Source organism: Rhinatrema bivittatum, chromosome 4 (genome assembly GCF_901001135.1).
Source record: "Rhinatrema bivittatum chromosome 4, aRhiBiv1.1, whole genome shotgun sequence".
Lineage (NCBI taxonomy): Eukaryota > Metazoa > Chordata > Amphibia > Gymnophiona > Rhinatrematidae > Rhinatrema > Rhinatrema bivittatum.
Window position 1 is genome coordinate 23801777 of NC_042618.1, and position 14214 is coordinate 23815990.

General features: G+C 46.3%; 1 protein-coding gene across 5 annotated transcripts in view; it reads right to left on the minus strand.

Moving 5' to 3' along the window:
• Window positions 1-14214, minus strand: part of ASB2 (ankyrin repeat and SOCS box containing 2) — a 67984-nt gene that overhangs the window by 21327 nt on the left and 32443 nt on the right. For all 5 annotated transcript variants that reach the window (XM_029597858.1, XM_029597862.1, XM_029597859.1 and 2 more), the window contains exons 7-9: window positions 2882-3127; window positions 1683-1857; window positions 353-920 (exon numbers count right to left, since the gene is read on the minus strand). In XM_029597858.1, coding sequence (XP_029453718.1) covers window positions 353-920; window positions 1683-1857; window positions 2882-3127 — 989 coding nt within the window. The remainder of the gene's footprint in view (window positions 1-352; window positions 921-1682; window positions 1858-2881; window positions 3128-14214) is intronic.

The window sequence follows — 14214 nt, forward strand, 5'->3', positions numbered from 1 at the left end:
AGCCTTGGTAGAAAATTATTATGGAGAAATTTGGCAAAACGGAGCAGGGGAAGGAGAGGAACTGCATAATTGTACAGCACCCCTTTGAATCACTCCAAACCCCCACACACTTCACATTACTTCCGGTGTAGTTAAACCTGTTTAATAATGAACACCACTTGGGGAATACATTACTGGACTGTAGACTGGAGGTCAACTATTATCCTCGTTGCCAGTTTGTGATCCAGTTCTCCATTAAAACTATGAACCAGTAATGGAATAATACAACTCCACAGTGGAAACTGGGACCACCCCCAGTTCGTGAATGGTAAACTTGAGAAGCTCTCTTGAAAAGTTCTTATTATGAACTTGCCTGTATAATCTTTGGCTGTTTGTTGACTGGGTTCTGAGCTTCATACTCTCGCCTTCTGGTGTCCTCTACTGGAGGATGAGGTCCATTGCCATACTCGCAATTAAAACATGAATCCGCATCACAGCCAAAATCCATCAAGAACTTTAAAAGGCTGAGGTACTTCATGGCGAACATGATGGTGGCAGGGAAGGACGTGGGATGGGTGGCAATGTACGCATCAATATTTGCCCCGTGATCAAGAAGCATCATCATTGTCTTGAGGCAGCCGTGGCGGATGGAGATTAAAAGGGGGTTGATAATATCCACGTTAGGGTTGGCTCCAGCATCCAGGAGCATCTCTGTGGCATCAATGTTATTATTAATAACGGAGAAGTAGAGGGCGGTGCTGCGCCTGTCCTCGTACAGCCTAGCACGTTCAAAAGACAAAGTAGCATTCACATCATAGCCAGCATCGATCAGCTCTTCCAAACTGTTGTTATTGTTACGTTCTGCAGCAATATGGAGGGGGCTAATCCCACTGCGCTTGATCCGAATCCGACTTGTTACTGGAATCAGCATGGACACAGTCCTGGAGGAGATAATTGAAAGGAGACAACGGATGTGTTATGTGTGTTAATGTTGTAAAGTGAAATTAATAAAGATTAAAGTTTAAAAAAAAAGAAGAGGGAATTGGATTGAAATAATTATATGTGGGGTCATAAAGGACAAATCAGAATCCTACATACTCTTTAATCTAGGCACATGCAAAACAGTATGGCCCATATATAAATATCAACTGGGGTGGCCTTCCACTCTACAACTCATCAGATGGTTGAGAAGTTCAAACAGCTCTGGATTCCAGGGTAACTAAAATATGCAAATAAACCTGGATCTTAGACTAAGGGTCCGAGTCATCAAGGACTTTTCCCCAGAGAATGAGAGAAAAGACTTTGTGAATCAGGCCCTAAATGTATACGTATACATTTCGTCAATATTCATTATGGATATTCTAAAAGCTGGACTTGTAGAATATCCGAGGCCGTATTTGAAACAGCTCTATAAGTTTTGCCATTCCATTCCCCGTAGGCCCATAACCTCCATATTGCATTAGCTATGGTGTTATAACTTGGTTATTCTACATTTGGATCCCACTATCGTATTTAGCACGACAGGGGTAAAAGAAAGGAGAGAAGAATTAAAGGAAAGGAAAGAGCATGAAAAAATAGGAAAGGGAAAAAGGAAGAGAAAAAAAAACCAAGGAAAACCCATGTGCTGTAAATTGTGTCTAACTGGTATTTTTGTTCCTCTTCTGGCACGTGAAGTGATGAAACCTGCACTCATGGATACCTACTCCTCATTATCCTTCTTCTTGGCCGCTATGTGAAGGGGCAGAAACCCATCCTTGTTGGCTCTGTTTGCATCGGCACCTTGGGCCAAGAGGAAGGCCACGATGCCGGTATGCCCGTTCTTGCTGGCTTCGTAAAGAGCGGAGGCACTGTCGTTGGCCTGGGTATTAATGTCGGCGCCTACAAAAAAAAAAAAAAAAAAAAAAGGAGCTCAATATGTGGGAGGACTGACATTCTCCGAGCGCGGGGCGGGGGTCACGGTCACCGCGTCCCATTCGTCCTGTGACTGCTTAGCTCCTGAGCGGCAGGTGTGGAGGGGAGGGGAGGGGGTGGAAACAAAGGGTCTGGATGCCTGATCCAACTTTAGAGACTAAGAGTTATTTTTCAAAGGATTTCGATGTTCACCTTTCCAAAGCTGCCCTTTCATTGCTGGGGCCCTTCAGGTGGCGCTAAGCCCCAGCCTTGGTGCTTCAATACAGCAGAGGTAGGAGCTTGCGTGCAGCCAGGTCTGGGCTGTGTGAAAAGACAAGCCCGGCTGTCAGGACAATTATCCAATTACTTAAGAGACAAAGAACCTATGTGGAAGATATGGGCCTGCACTCTGAAAGCCAAATGTCTGACTGCCGAGGGCACTGTCGCTAGTAAAAACAGGAAAATGCAAACCCCTTCCAAACCACCTCAGCTGCAGTGCTTTTTAAGGTCTTTTTACAAAACTGCCGAACCAGCACCAAGATTCAGCTAACAGTCACGGAATCCGGCGGAAATGCTCCCTTTCCTGGCACCGGTTAACCCGAGTGACCCGCAAAGCAGCATCGCAGGAAAAGAAAACCGCAGCAAACGCGTAAGGCTCAGCGCGCGATGAGCAATCCCCAGCAAGCGCGCTTGGTACTGGCGTGGCGAGTGAGTCCAGCACAATATGGGGGAAGCGGCATGATCGTGTTAGCGCCCGGAGACATTTTCCCAGGACCTAATCCAGGCGAGCAAGCACTGGCGTGTGCTGAGTGACTCGCACTGCAATTAGGCCTTCGGCCGGCCCATAGCTCATGTGCTCGCACAGCACCCTGCAGGGCCCGGTTTTTCTCAATGGATCAGTCACTTACCGTTTTATACTGCTCCGGCGTTTTGTTTTGTTTTTTTTCGTTTTCCATAAATTAAGCTTCGCATGCAAAAAAAAAAAACCTTCCACTGTGCTCACGGTACTCACCGCACTTAGCAAGATATCGCAGGGCATCCATCTGCCCGCTCTGAGCCGCCACAAACAAGGGGGTGATGCCGTACGCGTTCTTCGCTTCGATCTTCGCCCCCGCTGTGACCAGAATCTCGGCGATTTCAAGGTCGTTGCGGGCCACGGCCTCGTGCAAGGCAGTCCACCCCCGGTTGCAGCGGTGGTTCACGTCGGCGTTGTACTGGACCAGCAGCTTCACAGCGTCCACATTTTTATATTCGGAGGCTGTTTCAACAAAAAGGAAAGAAGACGCTCATAATGCCACATGCAGAGGGAGCAATGCACAGACAGATTATGCAGAATCCCTATTCAAAGGGCTTGAAATATCTGGCCCCTTTAACTGAATATACTTTAGCCGGCTCAGTCATTAACCAGATAAAATTGTATCCCGGGGCAGAGTTAACTGAGCCAAATAACTTACCCGGCTAACTCCAACAGTCGGCGTTAACTGAATAAGTTATTCAGATAAGTCTGGATATGCCTGGTACTGTATATGTACCCAGATAACTTTTATTCTAACCCTTTATATTCAAAAGTATAGCCAAATAAGTGGCTACAAAATTAAACAAAAAAAAAAATCCTAGCAGGCCTGCCAGCCCGACCCCCCCATACCCCCTAACAGACTGAAATGAATGTTGGGCTAAGCACCCAAATGCCCCCACCAAGCCTGCACCCCCCTCCCCCCCCCCAAAAAAATAAAAGATTCTAAAAACATTGGGGTAGATTTTCCACTTGTGCGTGCCGCGACCATGTGCCCGCGCTTCCCGGCACGTGTGCGCCAGATTTTATAATCCGTGCACGTAGCGTGCGCAAGGAGGGGAAACTTACGCAATTTCCACGCAGCGACACATCCCGGCCTTCCCGAGTTCCCTCCCAGTCCACTCCTTAACTGGAACCTCCCTAACCCCCCCCCCCCCTGCCCTAACCTCCCTTCCCCTCTCCTCCCTACCCCCCTAAACTCTACTTTTTTTTCCCCTTTGTTTAACAACTTACCTCAGCTCCCAAGCTGAGGTAAGTTGCATGCGGTGGCAGCCGGCCGGCGCGCGAGTCTTCAGGACAACCATCAATAGCGCTGTCCCGGCCCGCCCCTTCCAGGAAGCCCAGCACTTGTGCGCGCACTGGTCTTTACGCTCGTGGCTGTGGCTCTTCGAAAACTGGTTTGGCGCGAGCAAGGCCCAGCCACGGGCGTAAAGGCTGAATTTTAACTGCACGGGGCATTGAAAATCCGGGCTCGTCTGTGTTTATTGATTCGAGGGGCCTCTCCACCCCATCCCCTACCAAATTCAGCAAATACATTTGCCCTCCGAGCCCCCTTCCAGGCTCCCCTCCAAATTCTCTCTCCCCCTTCCCATGCAACCCCAACCTGAACCCTCCTGCCCCACCCAGCACCCCCCCCCCCCCCCACCAAATCCCCCATGCTGCTGGGAGTGCAGTATTATCATAAAGCTCCTAGTGGTATTGTTAGGAACCGCAGACCCCCAGCTGCTGCCTCCCAGCCGCCCGACTTAACTGGCGTGCGGCTCCTTCTTCCAGTCTGAACGCCACCATTATGCGCACACGAATGCACACACAGCAGGGACCCAGCAATGGACGCCCTGGGTGTGCGTGCACCCAACTATGCACATAATATACTGTATGCACTTTGGTGGGAAAACCACTGCAGTCGCCTCAAGGTGACGTCACCCTCCTCGATGCTTAAGCCTTCCCGGCCCGGCACTGCTTGCCTTTGCAACGGGTCTCCTGAGTGATCTGCTCCTCAGGGCGTGTTGCTTCTCCCTGCATGGTTTGCCTCTACTTCTGGTTCCTTTTCTTCTGGTGTTCCTGCTCCTGTTGTGGTTCTGTGTCTTGGTCTGTTTGCCCTTCCTTGTTCCGGTCCTTTGCGGTGTTAATCTGTTCTCCCCTTCCTTGCCTTGCCTTGTCTCCCCTGACTTCCAGATTTGACCTCGCTTGTTCTCTGACACTCCTGATTGCCCCCTGGACCAGACCCCCTTGCTTTGGACCTGACCTTTGCCTACCTGCCTCCTTCCCCGACCTTGGTTTGTCTGCCAGATCCTGCTGCCTGCTGCCTGCTCTGACCTTGATCAGTCTACTGGAGTCCGCCGCCTGCTGCCTGCCCCGAAGCTCCAGTCAGTCCCTGTCTGGGCTGCATCCGCCAGTGGTCTGTGTGGGCCATACGGGCCTGCCCACCCAGCTGCGTCAGCTGTATCACCGCACAAAGGTCCTCATCTCTAACAGGCATCCAGCGTTGCTGTCAGATAACACTCTGGCAGCAGCCACGGTCGTTTACGCCAGCAGCCCTGCTGTCAAAGCCATGCTGGCCGCCGCCGGCAGTGCTATGATCATATTGGCAGCGTGGGGGATCTGGGGCAGGCTGGCTGGGGTGGGAAAGTTCAGATTGGTATTGCGGGACAGAGGGGGAAAGGGGGATACAGAGCGGGCCCAGAGGGAGGATATATTTGCTGACTTTGGGGAAGGAAGAAGGAAGTCGGGAGGGGAGGTCCCTCATGCCAATAGGCCTGCAATAGTTTTGCAAATTTTTGGGGGGGAGATGGGTTTCAAATGCTTTGTTCGACAACAGTTTATTTGTTAGCGGGTGGGGGACTGGCCCGCAAGGCCAGGTAGGAATTCTTTTTTTTGGTTTAAATGTTCAGTTTTAATATAGCCAGTTAAGTTAGAAGTTATCTGGATAAACTTTCTAACCTAACCAGCTCTATTAGGTCATAGCCAGTCAGGTCTGTAAGTTATCCAGGTAGCATTAGGTGAGGGTAGTCAGCAGGACCTTTATCCCACTGAATATCCCTGGCAAGTTATAAAGCTAGCCTTAGCCAAATTAAGTTGTCCGTTTTTCTGAATACTGCCCTCCACAAGACTAGCAACCAGAAACTCTTTTTGCTCCCCAGCGGTTAACCTTCAATGGGTTAACACAAAAAAAACCTGGAGCCAATATCACCAAGGTCACAGCTACAAATCCTGGAAGCCCGATACATCTCAGCAGGTAACCAGAGTAAGCGGCGGCGGCTGTGAAACAACAGAGGCCTCATGCAGAGCCCCCTTCTCTCTCTTCCGTACAGTCTCAAAACCCAAACCTGACACTACAGTTTGATAGGGCCGGCCTACTAGAAAAATGAAAGGAAGCAATCCAGCTGGTCACAGTTCGTTAGATTTTTCTGCTGATACTTTCCCCTTTAAAAAGAACGTGAGGGGGCGCTAGTGAGCCCTAATGGCGGTGGACACGTTTCTGTGAAGCTCCGTCCACCCTCCCTCCCCCCGGAGGTCCTCCCTCCTGCCCACCTGGTTTTGTCATTTTAAAAATGCGCTTTTAATAGTTAAATTGTGCAGCAGTGTCCCCGTGTACATTTTCGTTATGGCATTAAGGAGTACCCGAAGTACCGGGGAGCAGCAAATAACGGACTTATTACAAGGAGACAGGTGAGAGCGAGTCTGCTCTGCAGAGCAGGAAGCAGCGACAAGAGGACCCCGTTCCAGAGGAGGAGACGACCGAGGATGATGCAATGTCCCTCACATTGTCTGAAATAAAACAACTCAGGTCTGTCAGCCGTGCTAGTGGCTCTTGGAGGGATAAACGAGAAGCTGGAGGGATATTAACCCTAGAGTGGAGGAGGACTGGGAGGCGTCTATACTACAAACTCCCCAGTTGTTCTTTGGAAAGAAGCGGCAGCCTTACAGGACAAAGTTTTTGATTTAGAGGATCGATCCTGCTGATCTAACGTACGCGTGCTTGGCACTCCGGAGAAAATGGAGGGCAGAGGTGCTGTTACTTTCATGGAGCAGCTGTTTTCCTCAGAGCCCAGGACAGATTTGATCTGATAATTCTGCCCCACAGCCCTTCTTGGTAAACTTTCATGGGTTCCATGCAAAAGAATGGGTTTTGCGGAAAGCAAGAGAATAAGGGGGATTGCAGTTCAAAGGTTTACTTAGGGAATAGCCACTGCTATTAATTGCATCAGTAGCATTGGGATCTTCTTAGTGTTTGGGTAATTGCCAGGTTCTTGTGGCCTGGTTTTGGCCTCTGTTGGAAACAGGATGCTGGGCTTGATGGACCCTTGGTCTGACCCAGCATGGCAATTTCTTATGTTCTTAACGTGTGGCGATATATCCTGACTTTAGCTATGAAATCAAAAGAAGAGGGCAGCTTTTCTGGAAGCCAAAAAGATGCTTCATGAAAACAGCTTAAATTTCGTTTGCTATACCTGACAAAACTGAACGTTTTTGTTAACGGGGTATAGAAGCATTTCGATACTCCAGAGGAAGCATGGGCATTTGTGAAACTGCTGCTCCAAAATGGCGGTGCAGCCAGGGCATGGGACTGTGCTTTTTCTGCAGGTTCCCCCAAGAATGCAACAGAATCGGATTATAGAGGATGTGGTGGTTCTTTGACTGAGGGGGAAAGATCCTCAGCTAAGGTCTAATGGTTGAATGGTTTAATGCCATATTACACTTTCATACACCACAAAGAAATTTGCGTTCATCAAATAAAGGATTACTATCAATACCGTCCCCCAAACTGACTCATCTAAATACAGTTAGAGAGCGGGCACTTTCCTTGGCAGGGCCAAAATTATGGAACTCCATACCAACAGAATTGAGAACAGACGTAAATCCTCAGATATTTAAAAACAAACTAAAGACCTGGCTATTTCAGCAAGCCTTCCCAGATTGACTTTTCCTCTTTTCCTTTGTTTTAGTATTTTATTGAGCCTTTTATTTGTATTTGTATTTTATTGAATTTTCTATGAACATTGTTTTTATATTTTATTTATGATGTGTATGTTCTATTTTATTTTTATACTGATGGATTTTATTGTATTTGTTTTTCCTATGTAAACCGATATGATGTTATTTTGAATACCGGTATAGAAAACCAAATAAATAAATAAGGCGGATACCCAGGGGTGGCCAGCATTATCAGCATCTGCCAGATCCTTTATGGCAAAGTTGCAAACCCAAAATAAAAAGGACAAGGGTTGGAGCCTTGTGTCTCGTGGTAGGAAACATAGAAACATAGAAACATAGAAATGACGGCAGAAGAAGACCAAACGGCCCATCCAGTCTGCCCAGCAAGCTTCACATTTTTTTCTCATACTTATCTGTTTCTCTTAGCTCTTTGGTTCTATTTCCCTTCCACCCCCACCATTAATGTAGAGAGCAGTGATGGAGCTGCAACCAAGTGAAATATCAAGCTTGATTAGTTATGGGTAGTAGGGGAAGTAACCGCCGCAATAAGCAAGCTACACCCATGCTTATTTGTTTTACCCAGACTGTGTTATTCAGCCCTTATTGGTTGTTTTTCTTCTCCCCTGCTGTTGAAGCAGGGAGCTATGCTGGATATGCTTGTAGTATCAGTTTTTCTTCTCCCCTGCCGTTGAAGCAGGATATGCATTGAAAGTGAAGTATCAGGCTTATTTGGTTTGGGGTAGTAACCGCCGTAACAAGCCAGCTACTCCCCGCTTTGTGAGTGCGAATCCTTTTTTCTTCTCCCCTGCTGTTGAAGCAGAGAGCTATGCTGGATATGCGTGAAGTATCAGTTTTTCTTCTCCCCTGCCGTTGAAGCAGAGAGCTATGCTGGATATGCGTGAAGTATCAGTTTTTCTTCTCCCCTGCCGTTGAAGCAGAGAGCTATGCTGGATATGCGTGAAGTATCAGTTTTTCTTCTCCCCTGCCGTTGAAGCAGAGAGCTATGCTGGATATGCGTGAAGTATCAGTTTTTCTTCTCCCCTGCTGTTGAAGCAGGGAGCTATGCTGGATATGCGTGAAGTATCAGGGCTCATTCCAACCATCCTGGAGCAGATGGTTGAAGTTAGCGGAGACGGATGTATACTCTGAATTGCCATGATCTTCTGGTTTGCAATGTCTTAATGCCTTTAAGTCTGAGGTGTGGTTTTCACAGGCGATACTTTATTTGATGAGATTCCATATTTTGAGAATAATAAAAATAATATATTTTTTGTTTGATCCTATGCAAATGCTCCTGTGTTATTGATGTGGCTTGGGGACCTTGGTAATGAGTTCTATAGTACCTAATTTGTTGATGGTGGTTGGGTGGTGGGGTGGATCTCCGGGGGGGGGGGGGGGGGGGTGAGTTTGCCAACTCTTGGGGTGATTAGGTTAGGTGAAGAGGTGGGAGGAATGGGGGATAGAGAAGGGTTACAGGGTGGAGGTTGGGAGGGGAATGTAGTATAGAATTGGCTAGAAGGATCTGAAAGTCAACCAGGGAAGGAGAAGGAGGCTAGGAGTTATGAGGGTGGTGGGCAGGATTATTGGGTAACCAGTTTGGTATGCAGTGGGGGAGGCTACAGTGGATAGGGTCAAATGGGGTTCTCTGAGCACTGTGCAGAGTTATAATGACTTAAGTGCTGTTCATGGAATGTAAATGGGTTAAATAACCCAATTAAGCTGAAGAAGGTCCTGATTATTTTGCAGCATGTGAGAGCGGAGATGTACTTTTGCAAGAAATGTGCCTATCAGGGAAATACTATGATAAATTGAGATGTAAGAGGGTTGGGGATTGCTTTATATCCTTCTGGAAAGGAGGCAAGTCTTGAAATACCGCCATTCTGTTTGGGAAAAATGTTTGCTTTCAGTGCCGTAAGAAAATTCTGGATCTAGAAGGGAGATTTATTTTGCTGCAAGATGTTTTGAACGGGGTAGAGGTGAACTTACTCAGTATATATGGTCCTAATGAAATGCCCAAACGGTATTTTTACGTTTACTTATTCAAATTACTCTGTACAGAAGGTAGGGGTGCTCTTAATGGGGAGGGACTTCAATATTGTTCTGGACACTATAGAGGATAGAGCCGGGCCCGACCCTCAGCATGTGAAAGAGAAAGGGTTGACAAAATTTGTAAGAAGAAGCAGGAAGGAGATGGGCTTAATAGATACCTGGAGAAAACCGCACCCCCTTGGGAGGGATTACACTCATTATTCACCTCCTCATACGTCATAGTCTCGTATCGATATGTGGTGGGATAGGGAGGAAAACTTATGGAGGGTGACCAAACTGTGAGGTGGGCACAAAACACATATCAGACCATGCCCCAGTCTCCGTTATTTTAACTCTCAGTTCTGATACGCAGGGCACGTGCAGATGGGTCTTGAATGAATTGCTTTTGAAGGATCCAATAATGCAGGAGGGATTTATTCAAAAGTGGGAGAAAATATTTACACTTGAATGATAATGCAGAAGTACAGTCAGAAACCCTCTGGGAGGCTGCAGAGGTGACTTTACACGGTCATCTTATTTCAGTGGCCTCATACGGGGAGGCAAAGAGAGGCGAGGATAAATGAGCTTGAGACAGAAATTTGAAGATTAGAAAGGGTGCGTGTGCATGGCGGTAGTACACAGTGCTTTACGGACCTATGGAAGGCTAAAAGTCAGTTAAATATCTTTTTGCTTATGAAAATGTCTGGATGAGCATTTTTTGAGAAAGGTAATAAACCAGAGGGCCTTTTGGCCAGACAATTAAAAGGAAGAGTAGTTCATTGCTCAATTAGAGAAATCCAAGATGGAGTTCAAAAAGCCATCATCCCTCTGAGACAGCTGAGAATTTTAGGACTTACTTCAAAGCTCTCTATACTACTCAGGAAGAGACAGATATAGCACAGGTTGCAGCGTTCTTGGATGCTGCAGAGCTGCCATGCCTGGAGGCCGGGGGCTGTGAACAATTGGACGCTTCTATTACTATTTTGGAAGTAACTCAAGCAATTAAAGAATTAAAGGCTGGTAACGATGCACGATACTCAAACCTTTTTGCATTGGAAAGGAACCAGTAGAACTAGGGGTCATGAAATGAAACTCCAGGGGAGGACGACTCAGAACCAACGTCAGGAAATATTTCTTCATGGAGAGGGTGGAGGATGCCTGGAATGCCCTTCCGGAGGAGGTGGTGAAGATGAAAACAGTAAACAAATTCAAAAAGTCATGGAATAAACCCTGCGGATCCCTAAAGGCTAGAGGTTGAAATTAAGAAAAGAGCGCATGGAAGTAACCGGCATGGAGCGGCAGCTACTACCCCTTAACTGCTTTAGATGCTGAAAAGCCATTCAATAGAATGGAATGGAGTTTTTTGCACCCTGTCCTAGAAAAGTGGCTCTTGGGGTGGATATGCGAGGTTGGTCTGGGGCCACATATCGATGCCCCCGGGGCTGTGGTGCAGGTTAACGGTGTTACGTCCATCCTGCCCTCTTATGGCCGTCTCTTATTTGCCTCAGTTATTGAGCCATTAGCAGCCCCTATTCGGAGCTCCTTCAGAAGTAAGGGGATTGGTACAGGGGGAATCAAGCAGAAAATTGCAGATGATGTTTTACTGTATGTGACACATTTAAGAAACTCTGGTAACTTGGGGGAATTTGGAGCTCTCTCTGGATATAAGGTAAATATCAGCAAATCCGAAATGATGGTTTTGAGAGAAAAGACTCTTGGGGCTCTATGGACTAGGGCAGAAACAGGGAATTAAATATCTAGGGATTTATTCTGTATGTGAACTATTGTAAACCACTTTCTTTGTTTGTCAGGTTATGTGGTGTATACATTTTATAAATAAATACTTCACCTCTAAGTTAACAGAATTGCATGATAGGACTTGTGGAGTTATTTTATCCAAAATGATGGAGGACATGTGAACGTAGTGCAAATTAATTGGTTGCCTCGTCTCCTTTATTTGTTTTCGACGGTTCCCAAACCCCTGCCCCCATCCTTTTTTCATACTTTGGACAGAATTGTTGAGGGATTTGTACGGCATAACCCAAGAACCTGTATTAAGTTTATGACATCACAGTTGTCTAGAACTCAGGGTGGTGCAGGTTTTCCCAGTTTCCAGGATTATTAATTAGCAGTGTTATTTAGTTATTTAGCTCCAGTTTATCGTCCTCACCCCACACAGCACTGGTTAGAGTTTGAGCTGGGGCCTAGCTGGGGCCTAGGGCGGTTTGACATCTGGACATCCCTTGGAACTTAGATGGTGAGCAGAAACCTTTTGGTTTACGAAAAAAGACCAAGAAATGGTGGCTGTGTCTTGCTCTAAATTAACTGTACTCTGGTCACAGAAATCGGAAGATCTGATACAGTACTCCTTGCTTAGGACTCTAGGGCAGCTTTTTGTGAATGGGGTATTTTGCTCTTGGACAAAGTTCCAGGAGAAATTCAGTCTGTCTAGTTTCCCTTTATATGGGGTTTTTGCTTTAGATAAGGGCATAAGGTGAGAATTCCGAAGCCTCCTACGTTGGTGGAGAGGGCGGGGTATAGGCAAGACCCTTCTAAAGGTCAAGTCAATCAAATATTTCAGGTTATTAGAGGGCATTCGGAGGTTGCGAAGCTACCTGTTACCAAAACTTGGGAGAGAGCGATGGGGGTAGTGTGTGAAGAGGAGGACTGGATGGACATGACAGCGGGTGTGTGGAAATGCGTGATATCTGCTGATATAGTGGATCGAAGATATTGAATCCTTCAGGGAGCATATTTAACCCCGGTTAGGCTGGAGCTTGCAGCTTTGCTGGCAAGAATGTGGGGCAATTGGCCATCTCGCTCGCATTTTATATGCATGTCCTGTGCTTTCCTGATATTGATCAGCGGTGCAGCAAGCGATAAGAGCAATCATGTCAGTCCTAGATCCCAAAGGATCCTAGATACGGCAGAAGGGGACAGGACACGTACTCTTATTAAGAAACTCTGCTTTGTAAGAAGAAGGGTTATCCTGCCTAACTGGAAGAGTAAAAATGCCAGTATGATACAAGATTGGTATTTATTTATTTATTTATTTTCAATTTTTATATACCGGAATTCCTGTATGCAATACAAATCAGTCCGGTTTACAAGTAACGAAAGAGGTTGCCCTGGTCTGGGAAGTTAGACCTGGGTTTTTTTACATAGAACATGGAACAATAACAATAAACCATTGAACATTATTACAAGTAACATAGAATGTAACAATAGCATTTAACAGATTTAACCTTTTTTACAAAGAACTTTAGTAGCGAATATGGTCTGCAGTAGACGGTTATATAAAGGTGAATAATGACTGTTAGAATTGCGAATAAGCAAGTACGGTATGAAAATTAAGTGGCAAGGTGTTGGTGACACCCTGCAATGGTTGGATCTGAAAGTCAGGAGGAGGTGCCTATTGGAAAGCTTGCCTGAAGAGCCAGGTTTTTAACCTTTTTTTGAACTCTAGTAGATTGGGTTCGAGTCGAAGGTCTGGTGGGAGCGCATTCCATTGGTGTGGTCCCGCAGTGGAGAGTGCTCTTTTTCTTAGTGTTGATTTGGCAGGAGCTGCGGCTAACGTGCCTTTGTAGGCGCTTCTGATGGGTCTGGAAGATAAGTGTGGACGAAGTTGGGTTTGTAGAGATATAGGTGCGACGTTATGAATTGCTTTATGAATGATGGTTAATGTTTTATATAGGATTCTCTGTTTGATGGGTAGCCAGTGGAGGTTGCTCAAGATGGGGGTAATATGGTCTCTTCTCTTCGTGTTAGTTAGGATTCTGGCTGCGGCATTTTGTACTATCTGTAGGGGTTTGATGCTGTTGGAGGGGAGGCCAAGTAAGATTGAGTTGCAGTAATCAAGTTTCGAAAAAATAATGGATTGAAGAACGAGGCGAAAGTCATTGAAGTGAAGGAGTGGCTTTAGTTTCTTTAGGACCTGTAGTTTAAAGAAGCAGTCCCTGGTGGTTGTGTTTATGAATTTTTTTAGGTTAAGTTGATTGTCCAGCCATGCTCCTAGATTCCTGACGTCAGCAGAGAGCTCAATGTTTAAAGATGTGGTTTGTGTCAGGTTAGGTGTGTGGGTGTTCGGGTTGTGTGAAATCAGTAGCAACTCTGTTTTGCTGGAGTTTAGAATCAGGTTCAGGCTGGAGAGTACTTGTTTAATTGGTTGAAGACAATTCTCCCAGTAGGCGAAGGTTTTTTGAATAGATTCTGTGATAGGGATGAGGATCTGGATGTCGTCTGCATAGAGGTAATGAGTAAGTTTGAGCTGTGATAGCAGATGGCAGAGGGGGAGGAGGTAGACGTTGAACAGGGTGGGAGAGAGGGAAGAACCTTGAGGTACACCTTGGTCTGATAGGATGGGGTTAGAATCCTTGTTATTAATTCTGACCTGGTAAAACCTGTTTGATAGGAATGATTTGAACCAACTGAGAGCTGTGCCTTTAATTCCTATGTTTGATAGTTGTTCTAGGAGTTGTGAGTGATTTACCGTGTCGAACGCTGAGGATAGGTCTAGTAGGGCCAGTAAGAATGATTGTTTTTTCTCCAGGTTCAAAAGTAAATTATCAGTGAGAGAAAGCAAAAGTGAC